The sequence below is a fragment of the Rasamsonia emersonii genome, assembly GCF_000968595.1.
Source record: "Rasamsonia emersonii CBS 393.64 chromosome Unknown ctg1118621760707, whole genome shotgun sequence".
Classification (NCBI taxonomy): domain Eukaryota; kingdom Fungi; phylum Ascomycota; class Eurotiomycetes; order Eurotiales; family Trichocomaceae; genus Rasamsonia; species Rasamsonia emersonii.
In genome coordinates this window covers 1-13635 of record NW_013562792.1, presented here as the reverse complement: position 1 = coordinate 13635, position 13635 = coordinate 1, and the positions used below count along the sequence as shown (strand labels likewise).

Sequence of the window (13635 nt, the reverse complement as noted above, 5' to 3'; positions counted from 1 at the left end):
ATGTACAGGCCGGGGGATATCGAGATCTCTAGCATGTCGAGTGCGAAGCCCCTCAAGAAATAAGAGGCGTGCCTATGTTTGTTCGTTCCTTGTGCCGGAGTAGGGAGTCCCTCATTGTATATAATCGGTTTCTTGTCCGGCTTCATGTGTACATGTCCATCACGACCATTTCGGTATTTCGCGGAGCCTTGGCTGAGCGGAGAGATGTGACAGTCACGGCCCGCCAGTTGTCCTTCAACTGGATTCAACGAAGCGACGGAGGTAACGAGGTGATTTGCTTCGGTTTATTCCGGTGATTGGCGTCAATGGTCTTTGGTCCTTCGCCTTCCTTCCCCCATTCTTTTTCTTTTTCGCTTGATCTGCCAAATATACCCCTCTCCGCAATTGGATTGTTTGCATCACGTCTATGTATTTTCACGTTCAACCACGAAGCCATGAGTTTGTCCGTTCACGATTCCCTGATGTCCATGTCATTGCTGTCTCTTAATTGGGCCACCCCAGAACTAGCAGGCAGCAAGTTGATGATCTCAGATTGAAGAATATTCCATTTTGTATACCGATATATGTATGTATATATTCAAAATATAGCAGCTCAGGCACCAAAACAAGCAAAAACAAGCAATATATACATGTTCCAATATATCTTACATCCTAATTCAATCGCTTGCCAATCTCAGTAACAATCATCGATATCAGCATCTCAATCGTGGTCGTCTTCGAAAGGATCTGGAAGAGAGACACATCCAACTGGAACGACCTGAACAACCACGTGCGAATCTCGGTCGCGATCATGCTGTCAATTCCATATTCAGGGAGTGATTTTGCAATCTCGACCCTATCCGTGTCCATGGCAAGAATCTGGGCGAGCTCACGCTTGACGCGCGAGGTTACTGCTGCGTCCAGGGACGAACCAGATCTCACGGCCTTGGCAATGTCAGACGACAGTGCCTCATCTTTCCCATGAGCGGACGTGGTCTCGGCCGCAGATGAGTGGGCAGTGAGGATACGGGCCCGTGGGTCTCGTGCGAAGGGTGATGAGCCCTCGTATCCACTGGCCTTAAAAGTTGGATTGCCAGCGTGCTCAAGTCCCGTTAAAAGATGTGCGGATGAGAAGGTGTCGAACTGGTCTGAGTCGCTTCTGGCCGAAGTGAGAGCTTCATCGATGACCAGAAGCATCTCCTTCTCGTCCAGAGACGAGATTCCGCTCCGGGCCAGCTTTGCTTCCACGTCCGGGTTCTCGCTCAGATACCCGACATCGGTTATCATCCCCAGTCCGACCGAGACGGCAGGGAGCCCGAGGGACCGCCGATAGCGAGCGAAGATGTCGAGAAAATGGTTTGCGGCACAGTAATTACTCTGGGCAATCGCTCCTACGCTTCCGGAGATCGAGCTGACAAGCAAAAAGAAATCCAAGCCTTCGTCCTCCTTTTCCAGCAGAGCGTGGTGAAGATTCCAGCAGCCGCGCACTTTGGCATCAATGCCAGAGTGCCACGACTCTGCGGACATTTGGGAGAACAGAGCTTCCTACATCGTCGTCAGAATTAGCCGGAACAGGTGAAGGAAGGGAGACGAACGCTGAGTCCCATGGCCGCATGGACGACACCGCCAATCGTACCATCAACCCCGGAGATGACCCGCCTGACGTCTTCAAAGCGTGTTACATCACCCTGTACAACTTTCACAGAAGCGCCCAAAGACTTCAGTTGCGTAACAACTGCCCCGGTCTTGCTATGGCTTGGGTTGGACCTCCCGACGAGCACAAACCGCCGTGCCCCCCGTGAGAACATCCATTTCGTCAGACTACCGCCAATTCCGCCCAAACCGCCTATCACGACGTAGGTCTTTGAACTGTCAAGGGTGGTGTTATATGTTGGAGGCCGCACCTGAGGGGTTAGGGTTAGGGTTAGGTTCCGCTAGTGTTGCGTTTTTTCCTTCTCGCAACTTACGTTAACAATTGAGTCAGGATCCTGCAGTGATACAGCTACATAGCCAGAGTTGTCGGACGATGACGCCTGTAAAGCTTTCGCTACCTCGGAAATATTATATGTGCTGACTTGGTCATGGGGATAGATTGTGCCTTCCCAATATAGGTCCATTACTTCCCTAAGGAGTCTGTGCGGATACGAATGTCAGACAAGATCGCCCTTGAGAAAGGACCAGAAGAGAATCTGAGACTCACGTGGACCACGTTGCCCGACTCTGAGGGCGAGAGTCATGGAAAACGTCAATCAGATTCACTGCTGAAAAGGTCACGTTGCGTTTGAAAACGTCCATGTCGAGCTTCTCAACCGCCATCAGATCCCGGTTCCCGAGTTCGATAAAACGGCCAAAGGAGGCACAAGTTCGCCAGGTATCGTGCAGCATGGGGCCAGGGAGCAGATTCAAGACAACATCTACACCAAGCCCCTCCGTAGCAGCCATAATGGCCGTGGCGAAGGAGTTATCATGATAGCTGTATATATGGGACGCATCGAGCTGATATCTGCTTACGAGCAGATCTTTCTCGGATTCGCTACCGACAGTTGCGAAAATATGCGCCCCGGCAAGTTGAGCAATCCGAATCGCAGCCATGCCTACAGGACTCGCTCCGCGGTGGATGAGGATCCTCTCCCCTGGCGCAATCTGAGCTCTGGTTTTGAGTGCGTATAAAACCGTGGAGTAAGTGTACGGCAGTGTGCAGACAACATCAGGCTTGTCATCAGGCTTAAGCTTCATACAGGCCCAAGCAGGCACAACCTGGTGTGTTTCCAAGTTGCAAGGGGCCATGGCCACAACAGGGTCTCCTGGAGAGATCGTGGTGACGTCCTGTGCCACCCGTGTCACAATTCCGCAGAACTCGAGAATGCGCAAGCCTTCTCCGTTGCCAGAAGCTTCATTGATAGAGAAAGAACACCCGGAATTCAGTCCGACTGTTTTTGTTTCCACCTCGACAGAGCCGAGGGGAATGGAATCAACAAACTCTCGTCTCAAGAAAAATGTGGTCGTTGATGTCGACAGTGTAAGGCGACCAGGGCTTGCTTCTTTCAAACTCATAGAAATCGTTTCTCCACTAAGCTTCTGGCGGAAGGTTTCATTTGCCCGATCGTCTGGGACGAACCGGCTCGCGTGAAGGACGCCATTATCCTGCACGAATTCGTACTCAGGGAAGGATTCGAGGTCCTGCGTGAGGACCGAAACCATATTTCTAGCCGTCTGTGGCAGGCACAATTCTTCTCTTGCCACATCAAACGTAAAAAATGAAAGGGACGGCTGCTCCAGCATTAATGTCCTTGCTAACCCCGAAGCAAGTGCAAAGTCAGGGTTAGGGCACCGTAAGAGCCCACCACTTGTGACCCAAAGTATCCTGGATGCACGGTCCGTTATTATTTTCAACTTGGTCATCGCGGTCTGGTTTATCGAAGCGAAAAGGGGGCTCTCAGCTTCAATAAGACTGACGACGATGGCATCTGATGGGATGATCGAGTCATTTACTTCGCTAAGCCGGCATACAACAGTTTCTTGTCCAAGAAAATTGCCGAAGAGAAATCGGAGGCACTCGCTCTTGGGACCTGCATCATCAGCTTCGACCTGTGTCACGTACGTTAGTTATATCGCTGATGATGGCCGTGGATTGGGGGACATTACAATGACAATTCTCGCACTCTGGATGCCTTTTCGGATACCATTTTTGCTGGCCTGTGGGGATATTGTCAGCCGCTGGCAGATGGCGGCAAACGCCTTCTCCAGGTCGGATGTAGAAGCCACTATAAAACCGCTCGACGCAACCAGATCGGACACCGAGCTCATTCCTCTGTCGGAGACGGTCTTTGTTGGCTGTTAGCACGCTCTGTATCAACAAGAAACGAAACGGAAGCTAGAGTACCTTGGACGATAGGATGACATCGTAAACTTGCCCTTTGTGAGGAATGACTGGCTCCAGATCAAGATCCGAGGTAGATGCGTGGCCCAACCTGGCTGCATAAACCTGCCCGTCCGGTGACATATAACCCACGGAGTAATTGGGCGGGATATCAATGGCTTTTGCTCTTGCCTGCCACATTTCATGAACGGCTTCAGCACTATCCAACAATTCTAATATCCTCAATCGCGGGTGCATAAAGCCCACTATTGACAGAATGGGTGTCCAGTCGGATCCATTCTTGGGATGCGAATCGATTGCTGTAGACCCGCGAGTCCAGATAAGATTTGACTGCTTTGAAATATTACGATTCGGGCCAAAATTCAGAATACAAGGCTTCCAGACAACCCTGGCTATCGGTTGGCGCTGGATGGCTGGTTCTGAAGAGAACGCTGGTGTATATGGAGTCATTCTCGCGCCAGTCAGCCGCGCGTAGACCCGGCCATTGGAGTCCAGCAATTGTGCGTCGAGACTGGTCGTCTTTGTGCCCGCGTAATTCGCACGGGCATCGATTGTCTTGATTTGCACTCTCTCTGAAGTAGGAATGGCTTTAAATGCTGCAGACTCGATAAATACTGGTACCATTCCCTCCAATTGTGCTACCGAGCCCCTTGCATGTGCGACGATGCCGGTCTGCAATAACGCATCGATGACTATTGGGTGGACTATACTAAATGGCTTCTGGACGGCCTGCTGCTGAGGATGGGAGACCTCTGACCGAGCGTAGCCGCTCGTTGCGGTCCACAGACGTTCCAGGGACTGGAAGTCTGGACCGAAGTTCAGGCCGAGTTGGGCCAGTCGGCGATAACATGCGCGAATAGGGAGTGGTTTAAGGGCCGCAGTGGGTATTTGACGATTCAGGGGCTCCTCGATCTGAAGTTGAACACTGATGGACCCCGTGCTATGCAGCACGGAGGCACCATCCTGGTTAGACAGTATCTCAAACTCCCACCATGAGCTTAGGCCGCAGCCTGACGACGCTGACCTTGGGCGCAGCATGGTGAACAATTCAATTTCATCCACAGCCAGCATCAGTGCTGAATGGATCTTGACATTCCGCAGAATTACTTCAGTCTTCTCGCCGCAGATGAGATCCTCAGTTGCTTTAGTGACGGCTTCCACAGCCATGGCGACGTATCCAGCGGCCGGAAATATGACGGTTTTCTCGAGCTTGTGCCCTTCTAACCACGGCACATTCTCTAACTGTAGCTTGTTCCTCCACTGCAGATTGCGACCATCGCCACCCGGGATGAGTGAGCCAAGGAGTTCATGATGTGGATGTCTGCGGAGACGAAGTTCGGAGCTTGCACGAGGCTCCTTCCATAGAATTTTATCGTGCTGCCATGGGTACGGGGGCAGGTCCGGGATCACACGAACGTGGGAACTCTCTGCAAGCGAATTGACTTTGTCAAATGATACCGGTTGGGAATGGAGATAAAGGCGTCCCATGAGATCCAGAATACAGGTCGCCCCGTCCTTTCCACGGCTCATTGCAGTGGAATAGGGTATCTGGTCTTTTGTCAATCCAAGCGCTGAACAGATCTGCCTCAGGGGCAACTCCAGAGCCGAGTGAGGACCAATCTCCACGAGATGAACCTTCCGTTGTCGAAGAATATATTGCATTGCCTGGGAAAACAAGACTGGCGACTCCATGTTTGTTCGCCAGTACGCGGCATCAAAGCCATCTTCCTTGACGCCTGCCGTTACCGTAGAGATAAATTCGACTTTGTGTTTTGATTCTTTCTGCTTCGATGTCGAATATGGCACGGCCTGGAGAAGCTCTTCCAGCTTGGGGCCGAGCGAAGCCATGTGGTGGGAATGATACGCCTTTCCACCAGTTCTAAGCTTGCGAACAAAGACTCCGCGATCTTGCAATCTTTCCGACAGGACAGCGATGGCGTCTGCATCCCCCGTCATTGTAGCGTTTTCCGGGGAATTGTGGCACCCTGCTTGTACTTGGCCCTCGAGCCCTAATTTGTGCACCTCCGCAACAACCTCGTCGGCACCGAGGCCGACAGCAAGCATGGCACCATCTCGTCCATTCAAACCATTCACATAGCCGCGATAGTACGCCGCAACAATGGCCTCCTCAGCCGTAATATGTCCCGCGGCAAACGCAGCAGCAATCTCCCCTACACGGAATTAGTTGGAATCCTAACGAACCCACAGATAAGGCAGTACCTGAGGAATGCCCAACGACAACGGTCGGATGAACGTCCCATGATGTCAGAAGCTCGACGATTGCAACCTGAAGGGCTGTCGTCATTGGCTGTGCATAACTGGCGACGTTGATGGGGCTGGAAGGTGAAGTGTCCAATATAACCTCTGAGCACTAGTGTCAGCGTCCTGGGTGACTCACGATTTGCCCTAATATGACATTTGGGAGCACTCCGATATGAATAAAGGACCCACCTTCTAGGGCCCATGAGGGAGCATGTGGAAGCTGCCGCAGAACAGCATCCATATATCGAATGGATTGACGGAAAGTTGGGAACTCTTCAAACAGCTCTTTACCCATTCCGGCCCATTGGGCCCCTTGGCCCGTAAAGACGAAGGCCAAGGATGACGGAGAGGTTTGAGTGCTCGAAGAAGGAAGAGTCCGGAGCGACTCGACTTTTAGGTCCTCGAGCAACGTATTCTTTCGCGCGGTAATATAACCGCGGATACGGAAGTGGGTGCGACGGCATGACAGAGTGTAGGCAAGGCTGTCCAGTTCGAGGGCACGAATGTCCATGGAGGCCAGCTCTGACACTCGTGCTTTCAAGGACTGCATGTTCGTGGCGGAGAATGGAAGAAGGAACACATTTCTGGGCGGGGTGGTATCGCTGCCCTGCGGAGAGATGAGTTCATTTTGACTCGACAACGAGGATACCCACGGACTGGCCGACTCGAGAATAACATGGGCGTTTGCTCCGCCATAGCCAAACGAGTTGACGCCAGCCCGAAGCACGCCATTCGAACACGTCTCAGATGATCCAGGTGGAAGCCAGTCTCGCAGTTCGCGGACAATCTCGACGCCCCAATCGGCCGTTTTAATTCGAGGATTAATCCGCTCAACGTTAATTGTCGGGGGAATTTGGCGTGCTTCTAGAGCCAGGACTGTTTTGATGACTCCCGAAAGACCACTTGCGGCCTCTCCATGGCCGATATTTGGTTTCACCTGAACGAAAGAGGTACAAAGATCAGCGGACTTCCCTCTCATGTTCTGAATCCCACACTACTGGCGCATGAGGACGGGGGCATGAAGAGTGTCTTTCACTTACCCCTCCAATGAGTAACGGGCATTTGTTGTCTCGCTGGAAGACTCTGGACAAGGCTTCGACCTCAATTGGATCCCCAGCGGGCGTGCCCGTGCCATGGCATTCCACATACGAAGTTGCCCCAGGATCGAGACCAGCCTTGCGATAGGCTTGACGAATCACCCGCTCTTGAGCTGCGGCGTCCGGAGCAGAGATTCCATTCGTCTTGCCATTGCTAGAATTCTCTTGTTAGCCAACAGGATGGCTTTGGCCCACCTTGAACGGATACTTACGAGCCTACAGCGCATCCCCGAATGACGGCACGAATTGGATCCTTATCGCGGACCGCATCGCTCACTCTTTTGAGATACATGGCGCACACGGCATCGGCGCGCGCATAGCCATCTGCGAGATCAGAAAAGGTCCGACACGTGCCGGTGGGCGACAGCACACCGGCTTTCTCCATGCCCAGATACTGCTCCACCGACTGGATGAGATTGGCACTGGCAACGACAGCCGCACCACAGTCTCCATTTTCCAGCGCCGTGCACGCGGCATGAAGACAGTACAGGGAGGAGGAGCATGCCGTGTCGATGACAAGGCTGTTTCTGCCATCAGCGAGGCGCGATCGGCGCAGCAACAGGGGTGCTCTCCCACCTTGGCCCCGTCATGTTGAAGGTGTGGCTGATGCGGTTGCTTAAGATGGTGGCACCCATGCCCGTGGCACTGTAGCGATGCAGAAACTCAGCATCCTTGCTCTGCATCACGGGGTAGTCGTAGGTGAAGTTGCCAACATAGCATCCCGTGTCGGAGCCCGACACCTGATCGAGGCGGACACCAGCGCTCTCGAAGCACTCGTACACGACCTCCAGCAGCAGGCGCTGCTGGGGGTCCATGTAGGCAGCCTCAGCGGCCAGGATGCCGAAGAAGTCATGGTCGAAGGCGCGGATGTCGTCGTTGAGGAAGTAGCCAGCGCGCGCGTGGTTGTCGCTGCGTGTCCAGCCTTGGGTGCTGAATCGGGAAGGAGGGGCGTGGCCCTGGGCGCACCTGCCGTCGCGCAGTAACTGCCACAGCGATGCCGGGCTCGTGACTGCCCCCGGCAGGCGGCACGCTGCGTGCTGTCAGACATCCCGATCGGGAAGGCGCGGAGGACCACCTGCACTTACCCATGCCCACGATCGCAATCGGCTCCGTCGTGCTTTCCATGGCTGGCTGCTCAGCCCTCGCCCGTGCCTTCCGCATGTCTCAGACAGAAGACTTGCACGGCAGGAGCAGCCATGGGCGACATGGCATCTCCTTCTTTCTTGTTCGCCGTCTCCGCATCGCGGCGATCAACGGATCGACAAAGTTACCGAACCCTCGGAGACCATCTGAGATGGCGCTGATGCAGGCCGAGAAATAGATCGCCGACGCCTGCTGTCCAGGTCCATGTCATGCAGCCCTGTGTTCATGGAGCTCCCCGTGGTGCGTCTTCAACCCATTCTGCCGGGACCATGTCGTGGTGTGGTCACTGTGGCTGATCATGGCGGCGTCCAGGTCCATCATCTTCTTCGCAGACGGCTCGCAGGAGACGCATACGGGTCTGCGCCGCATCCTGCACGCGCAGACCGCGGGCTCCTTGCTCTCTCGCTTCCTGGATCGCGTCAAGTGTGCTCTTCAGGAAGAGGTCGCCCGCGTGCCTCCCGTCGACCGGAATGGATTACCCGACTTCCACAACCTGTATGACTTGGTGCAGGACAACTTTGACGAAAGCACCCGCCATCCCGCACTGCATCCGACAGAGATTGTGCTGGTGCAGCTGGGGCACTTCATTGCGTAAGTCGCTGGCCGCAAATCGACTCGTCCACCACGCTGACTCCGGAATCCAACAGCCGCTACGAACGCGCCGATGAGCCGTATCCCAACGCGACGGAGAACGTCGTCGTTGGCGTCTGTTTTGGGGAGCTTTCGGCAGCGGCTGTCAGTCTGGCAAAGAGCCTGGTTGAGCTCATTCCTCTCGCCGTCGACTCCGTTCGCCTCGCCTTCCGAGCAGGCATTGCCGCCAGCGTGGTGGGCAATGGCTTGGAACGACGGACGCAGCCGGCCCAATGCTGGTCCACGACCGTTTCCCGCGACTGCGGACTGGCCGACGAGGGGAAGCTGGACGCTCTCGGGGAGCAGCTGGTAGGTGTAGCGGGTCGATTCCATCGCGACGGCTTACTGACTTTTACTCAGGGAATCCCAGAACATCGTCGACCCTACATCACGGCCTTCAGTCGCAAAACCATCACGATTGGGGGCCCTCCGTCCAGTCTCAGGAGGCTGCTCAATTATCTAAGGGAGACCGGCAATGGCGCTTCTCTAGGCACTTCTCGCGACATTCGCATTTACGCGCCCTACCATGCTTTTCGGTATTTTTCGCGGGAAGATGTCCGTCGTCTCGTGGATGGCCCCGTGCCGTCAGGCGACAGTTTCAATGACGGAGTCTGGCAGGGACAGTCGAGGACCTTTATCGGGGCTGCTACGGGGAAATACTACACTGCGACGAGTCGGCGAGAACTGTTGGAGGATGTCATGTATAACATTCTTGCCCAGCCGATCCGATGGGAGGAAGTCGTCACTGCATGCAAGCTGGCCACCGAAGAGTCCAAGGTCTCGGCCTGGATGGTTCGACCATTCGCCCAGTCGAGCCTGGCGAAGAGCCTTACATCTTCTCTGAGGGCAATCACCGATATTCAACTCACCTTCGATGATGCTTTCGGCCTGCAAACGACCCAGACTCCGCGCGCACGTCATTTCCCCATTGCTATCGTCGGCATGGCGGGCCGCTTTCCGAAGGCTGATGACCCAGATGCTCTGTGGGAAGTGCTGAAAGCTGGACTGGACTGCCACACCGAGGTGATTCGAATCGATCGCACTAGAAAGCTCGCGGTTGCTAACCAAACGTAGATTCCTGTGGACCGCTTCGACCCTCGTACACACCTGTCCCAGCCCGCATACGGATGCTTCCTCGATCGACCGGGGATGTTTGATGCTCGCTTCTTTAACATGTCTCCGCGGGAGGCTCTTCAAACTGACCCGGGGCAGCGGCTGGCACTCGTCACAGCCTATGAGGCCCTGGAAATGGCCGGTTTTGTCCCGAACCGGACCCCCTCGACTCAGCTGGACCGCGTTGGCACGTTCAACGGCCAAGTCGCTGACGAGTACAAGGAGCAGAATCTGGCTCAAGAGGTGGGCACCTATTTTATTCCGGGGACTATGCGCGCATTTGCTACAGTATGTTCAAGCTTCTCAATTCTTTTTGTTCCTCATGGCTCATACGAACCAAACACCACAGGGCCGTATCAACCACTTTTTCAAATTCGGCGGGCCGGCTGTCAGCCTCGACACGGCTTGCTCAACCAGTTCGGTTGCGCTGCACATGGCTTGCAATGCGATCTGGAGTGGAGAGTGCGATACCGCCGTCGTCGGTGGAATGAACATCATCAGCAGCTCCGACAACTACGTGGGATTGAGCGCTGGCCACTTCATCTCCCCGACCGGAGGGTGCAAGACCTGGGACAAGGACGCCGATGGCTATTGCCGCGGGGAAGCCGTAGCCTCAGTGGTTCTCAAGCCATTGGAGGCGGCGCAGGCCGACAACGATAATGTGCTTGGTGTGATCTTGTCGTTCGCAACAAATTACTCGGCGAATGCGGATTCGATCACCCGTCCGCATGCTCCGACGCAAGAAAGTCTCTACCGGACTGCGTTACGAGATGCTGGTCTTCGACCGTTCGATGTTGACTACATTGAGATGCACGGGACCGGAACGCAAGCGGGCGACACAGTCGAAATGAATTCGGTGTGCAACGTCTTTGCTCCCACGTCTCCCGTGCGTCCTCCGGACAATCCATTATATGTCGGCGCCGTCAAAGCAAATGTCGGTCATGGAGAATCGGCTTCCGGCATAACAGGGCTCATGAAGACCCTGTTGGTCCTTCGCAAGCAACAATTACCTCCACATGTCGGCATCAAGACCGCAATCAACCCCAAGTTGCCTGATCTGCAAAAGCGAAATGTGCACATTCCCTTCCACCAGACGCCGCTGCCTTCGAAGCGCGGACAAGGATCCAAGCGGCGCATCCTACTCAACAACTTTAGTGCCGCAGGTGGTAACACGGCCTGTATTTTGGAGGAGCCGCCGGAGCGATCGATCGACAGTAGCCGACTGGATCGGCGATCTCACCATGTCGTTACTATCTCTGGGAAATCAGTCACGTCGGTCCTGAACAACGCTCGCAATTTGATGGCCTATCTCGCAGAGTGGCCGGACGTCTCTCTATCCGACTTGTCCTACACTACCACGGCGCGCCGCATGCATCATCCCCTGCGGCAGGCGTTCGTTGCCAGTTCCATCGCCCATCTGACGGAACAGTTGTCCGCGTTCCTCTCGACTCCCAACCCCACCTGGCCGAAGAAGTTATCTCGGGTCGCCTTTTGCTTCACCGGCCAGGGATCTTTCTATATGCCGATGGCACGGGATCTCTTCGAGCACAGCAGTCAATTTCGACAAGATCTGCTCCGGTTTGACCGCGTGTCGAGAGAACATTGCTTCGCGACCTTTCTTCCCGTCGTGGATGGTAGCGGCGCCGATTCGACCGTAACAGAAGTCCAAAAGCAGCTGGCCATTGTTGCGGTGGAAATGGCGCTCTTCCGCTTCTTCGAATCCCTCGATATAAGTCCAAGCCTGGTGATCGGTCACAGCCTTGGCGAATACGCAGCCCTCTACGCGGCTGGGGTCCTGTCAGCCAACGATACTCTCTACCTTGTCGGCCAGCGGGCCTCTCTGCTGGAGACGTCGTGCCCGTTGATGACATCCGGCATGCTGGCCGTACAAGGTGGTGAAAACACAATCAAGCATCTGCGAGAGAAGTACAGTGCACTCGAGATTGCTTGCATCAACGGGCCCCGGGATGTTGTCCTGAGCGGGCCGCGGGAACTCTGCGAAGCAGCCATGACGCAGCTCAGAAGTCAGGGTGTCCATTGCCAGCTGCTTGCGATCCCGTTCGCATATCACTCTTCGCAGATGGAACGGATCTTGGATCGCTTCGAGCAAATGGCGACGGCGGTTCACTTCGAGAAACCAAAGGTTCCTCTGGTGTCTCCGTCCACCGAGACGGTGGTCCATGAGGCGGGTATCATCGGTCCGTCGTATCTTCGAGATCAGACGCGCCGATGCGTCCGGTTCTATGGCGCACTTCTACAATGCGAGCAAGCGGGCCTGGTGGATGAGAACACCGTCTGGCTCGAAATCGGACCTCGTCCCATCTGCATGGGCATGATCAAGGCCACTCTCGGGTCACAGGTGCGTCTCTTGCCGAGTCTCCGAGAAGGCGAAAATGACTGGGCTGCGATTAGCAAGTCGCTGGCTTCTTTGCATACTTGGGGTTACGACATCAATTGGCAAGAGTACCATCGAGAGTTTGAGGCCGGCAAACGCCTCCTTACTCTCCCCAGATATGCCTGGGACGAAAAAGAATACTGGGTCCCGTATCGGAACGATTGGCTGTTATACAAGGGTGCACGCAATGAGCGTGCCCAGACTGCTCTTTCGCCCGCGGGTCCGAACACTACAACAGTGCAAAAGCTTATTTCTCAAGAGGTGGAGGACAGGAAAGTGACTCTGGTCTTCGAGACAGATCTTGCAGAGTCCAAGATGCATGCCATGATTACCGGGCATGTTATTAACGGATCCGGTCTCTGTCCTGCGGTAAGACTCAGACATCAAACAAAACTTTTAATCTCAAACTAATTCGTCCCAGTCGGTCTATGCAGATATCGCCTTAACGATCGCTGATTACATCCGAAAAAATTACCCCGTGGAGGGTCCCTCATCAGGAATCAGCGTTGGACCCATGCAAATTTTACACCCCATCACCCTTCCCAGGGTTTTCCCTCAAGAGAGAAAGCTGCTGAGAATGAGGGCTGTCGCCGATTTAGCGACTGGTAAAGGGACTGTGGAGTTTGGTCTCGATTCTCGAGAGCGGGGTAACGACGAGCCCAATGCCAAGTGCTCGATCCAGTATGCGGAATCAAACGCCTGGCTGGCCAAGTGGTCGCAATCGTCATATCTGGTCCGAAACCGAATCGATTCCCTTTCCCGCGGGATCACTGAAGGAACGACACACAGGATCCTCCGCGGGATGGCATACAAACTCTTTTCGTCCCTAGTCGAGTACGACCGCAAGTACCAAGGCATGCAGGAAGTCCTGATCAACACAGAGGAGTTGGAAGCCGTGGCCACACTCCAGTTATACTCCGGAACAGATGCGGGCTCTTTCTTCTGCAACCCCCTCTGGATCGACAGCCTCATGCATCTCTCCGGGTTTATCATGAACGCCACCGACGCACTCGATTCCCGAGGTGCGGTCTTCATCTCTCACGGCTGGGAATCGTTCCGGCTGGCGCGGGAGATTGATCCCTCCCGGACGTATCGAGTCCACGTCAAGATGCAACCACTGCAGGGAACCGTCTATG

The 13635-nt window shown here is 54.7% G+C and overlaps 4 protein-coding genes across 4 annotated transcripts; 1 reads left to right on the top strand and 3 right to left on the bottom strand.

The window, feature by feature from the left end:
* Positions 1–651: 651 nt before the first annotated feature.
* T310_8310 (Lovastatin nonaketide synthase) lies at positions 652–2421 on the bottom strand (the record flags this gene model as incomplete). The annotated part of the gene is made up of 3 exons (XM_013468910.1): positions 652–1524; positions 1947–2103; positions 2180–2421. The coding sequence occupies 3 exons, from the start codon at positions 2419–2421 to the stop codon at positions 652–654; spliced, it is 1272 nt and encodes a 423-aa protein (XP_013324364.1).
* A 1432-nt stretch (positions 2422–3853) lies between these two features.
* T310_8309 (Polyketide synthase) lies at positions 3854–6324 on the bottom strand (the record flags this gene model as incomplete). Its single annotated transcript, XM_013468909.1, has 4 exons — positions 3854–6030; positions 6080–6223; positions 6258–6265; positions 6311–6324. 4 exons carry the CDS (start codon positions 6322–6324, stop codon positions 3854–3856), a joined length of 2343 nt encoding a protein of 780 aa, XP_013324363.1.
* Positions 6325–7751: 1427 nt separating this feature from the next.
* T310_8308 (uncharacterized protein) lies at positions 7752–8343 on the bottom strand (the record flags this gene model as incomplete). Its single annotated transcript, XM_013468908.1, has 2 exons — positions 7752–8248; positions 8304–8343. The coding sequence occupies 2 exons, from the start codon at positions 8341–8343 to the stop codon at positions 7752–7754; spliced, it is 537 nt and encodes a 178-aa protein (XP_013324362.1).
* A 316-nt stretch (positions 8344–8659) lies between these two features.
* T310_8307 (Polyketide synthase) lies at positions 8660–13635 on the top strand (the record flags this gene model as incomplete). Its single annotated transcript, XM_013468907.1, has 6 exons — positions 8660–8856; positions 8919–9300; positions 9352–10014; positions 10066–10347; positions 10394–12868; positions 12921–13635. Coding segments are annotated over 6 exons (4714 nt in total), but the record flags the coding sequence as incomplete, so codon positions are not given.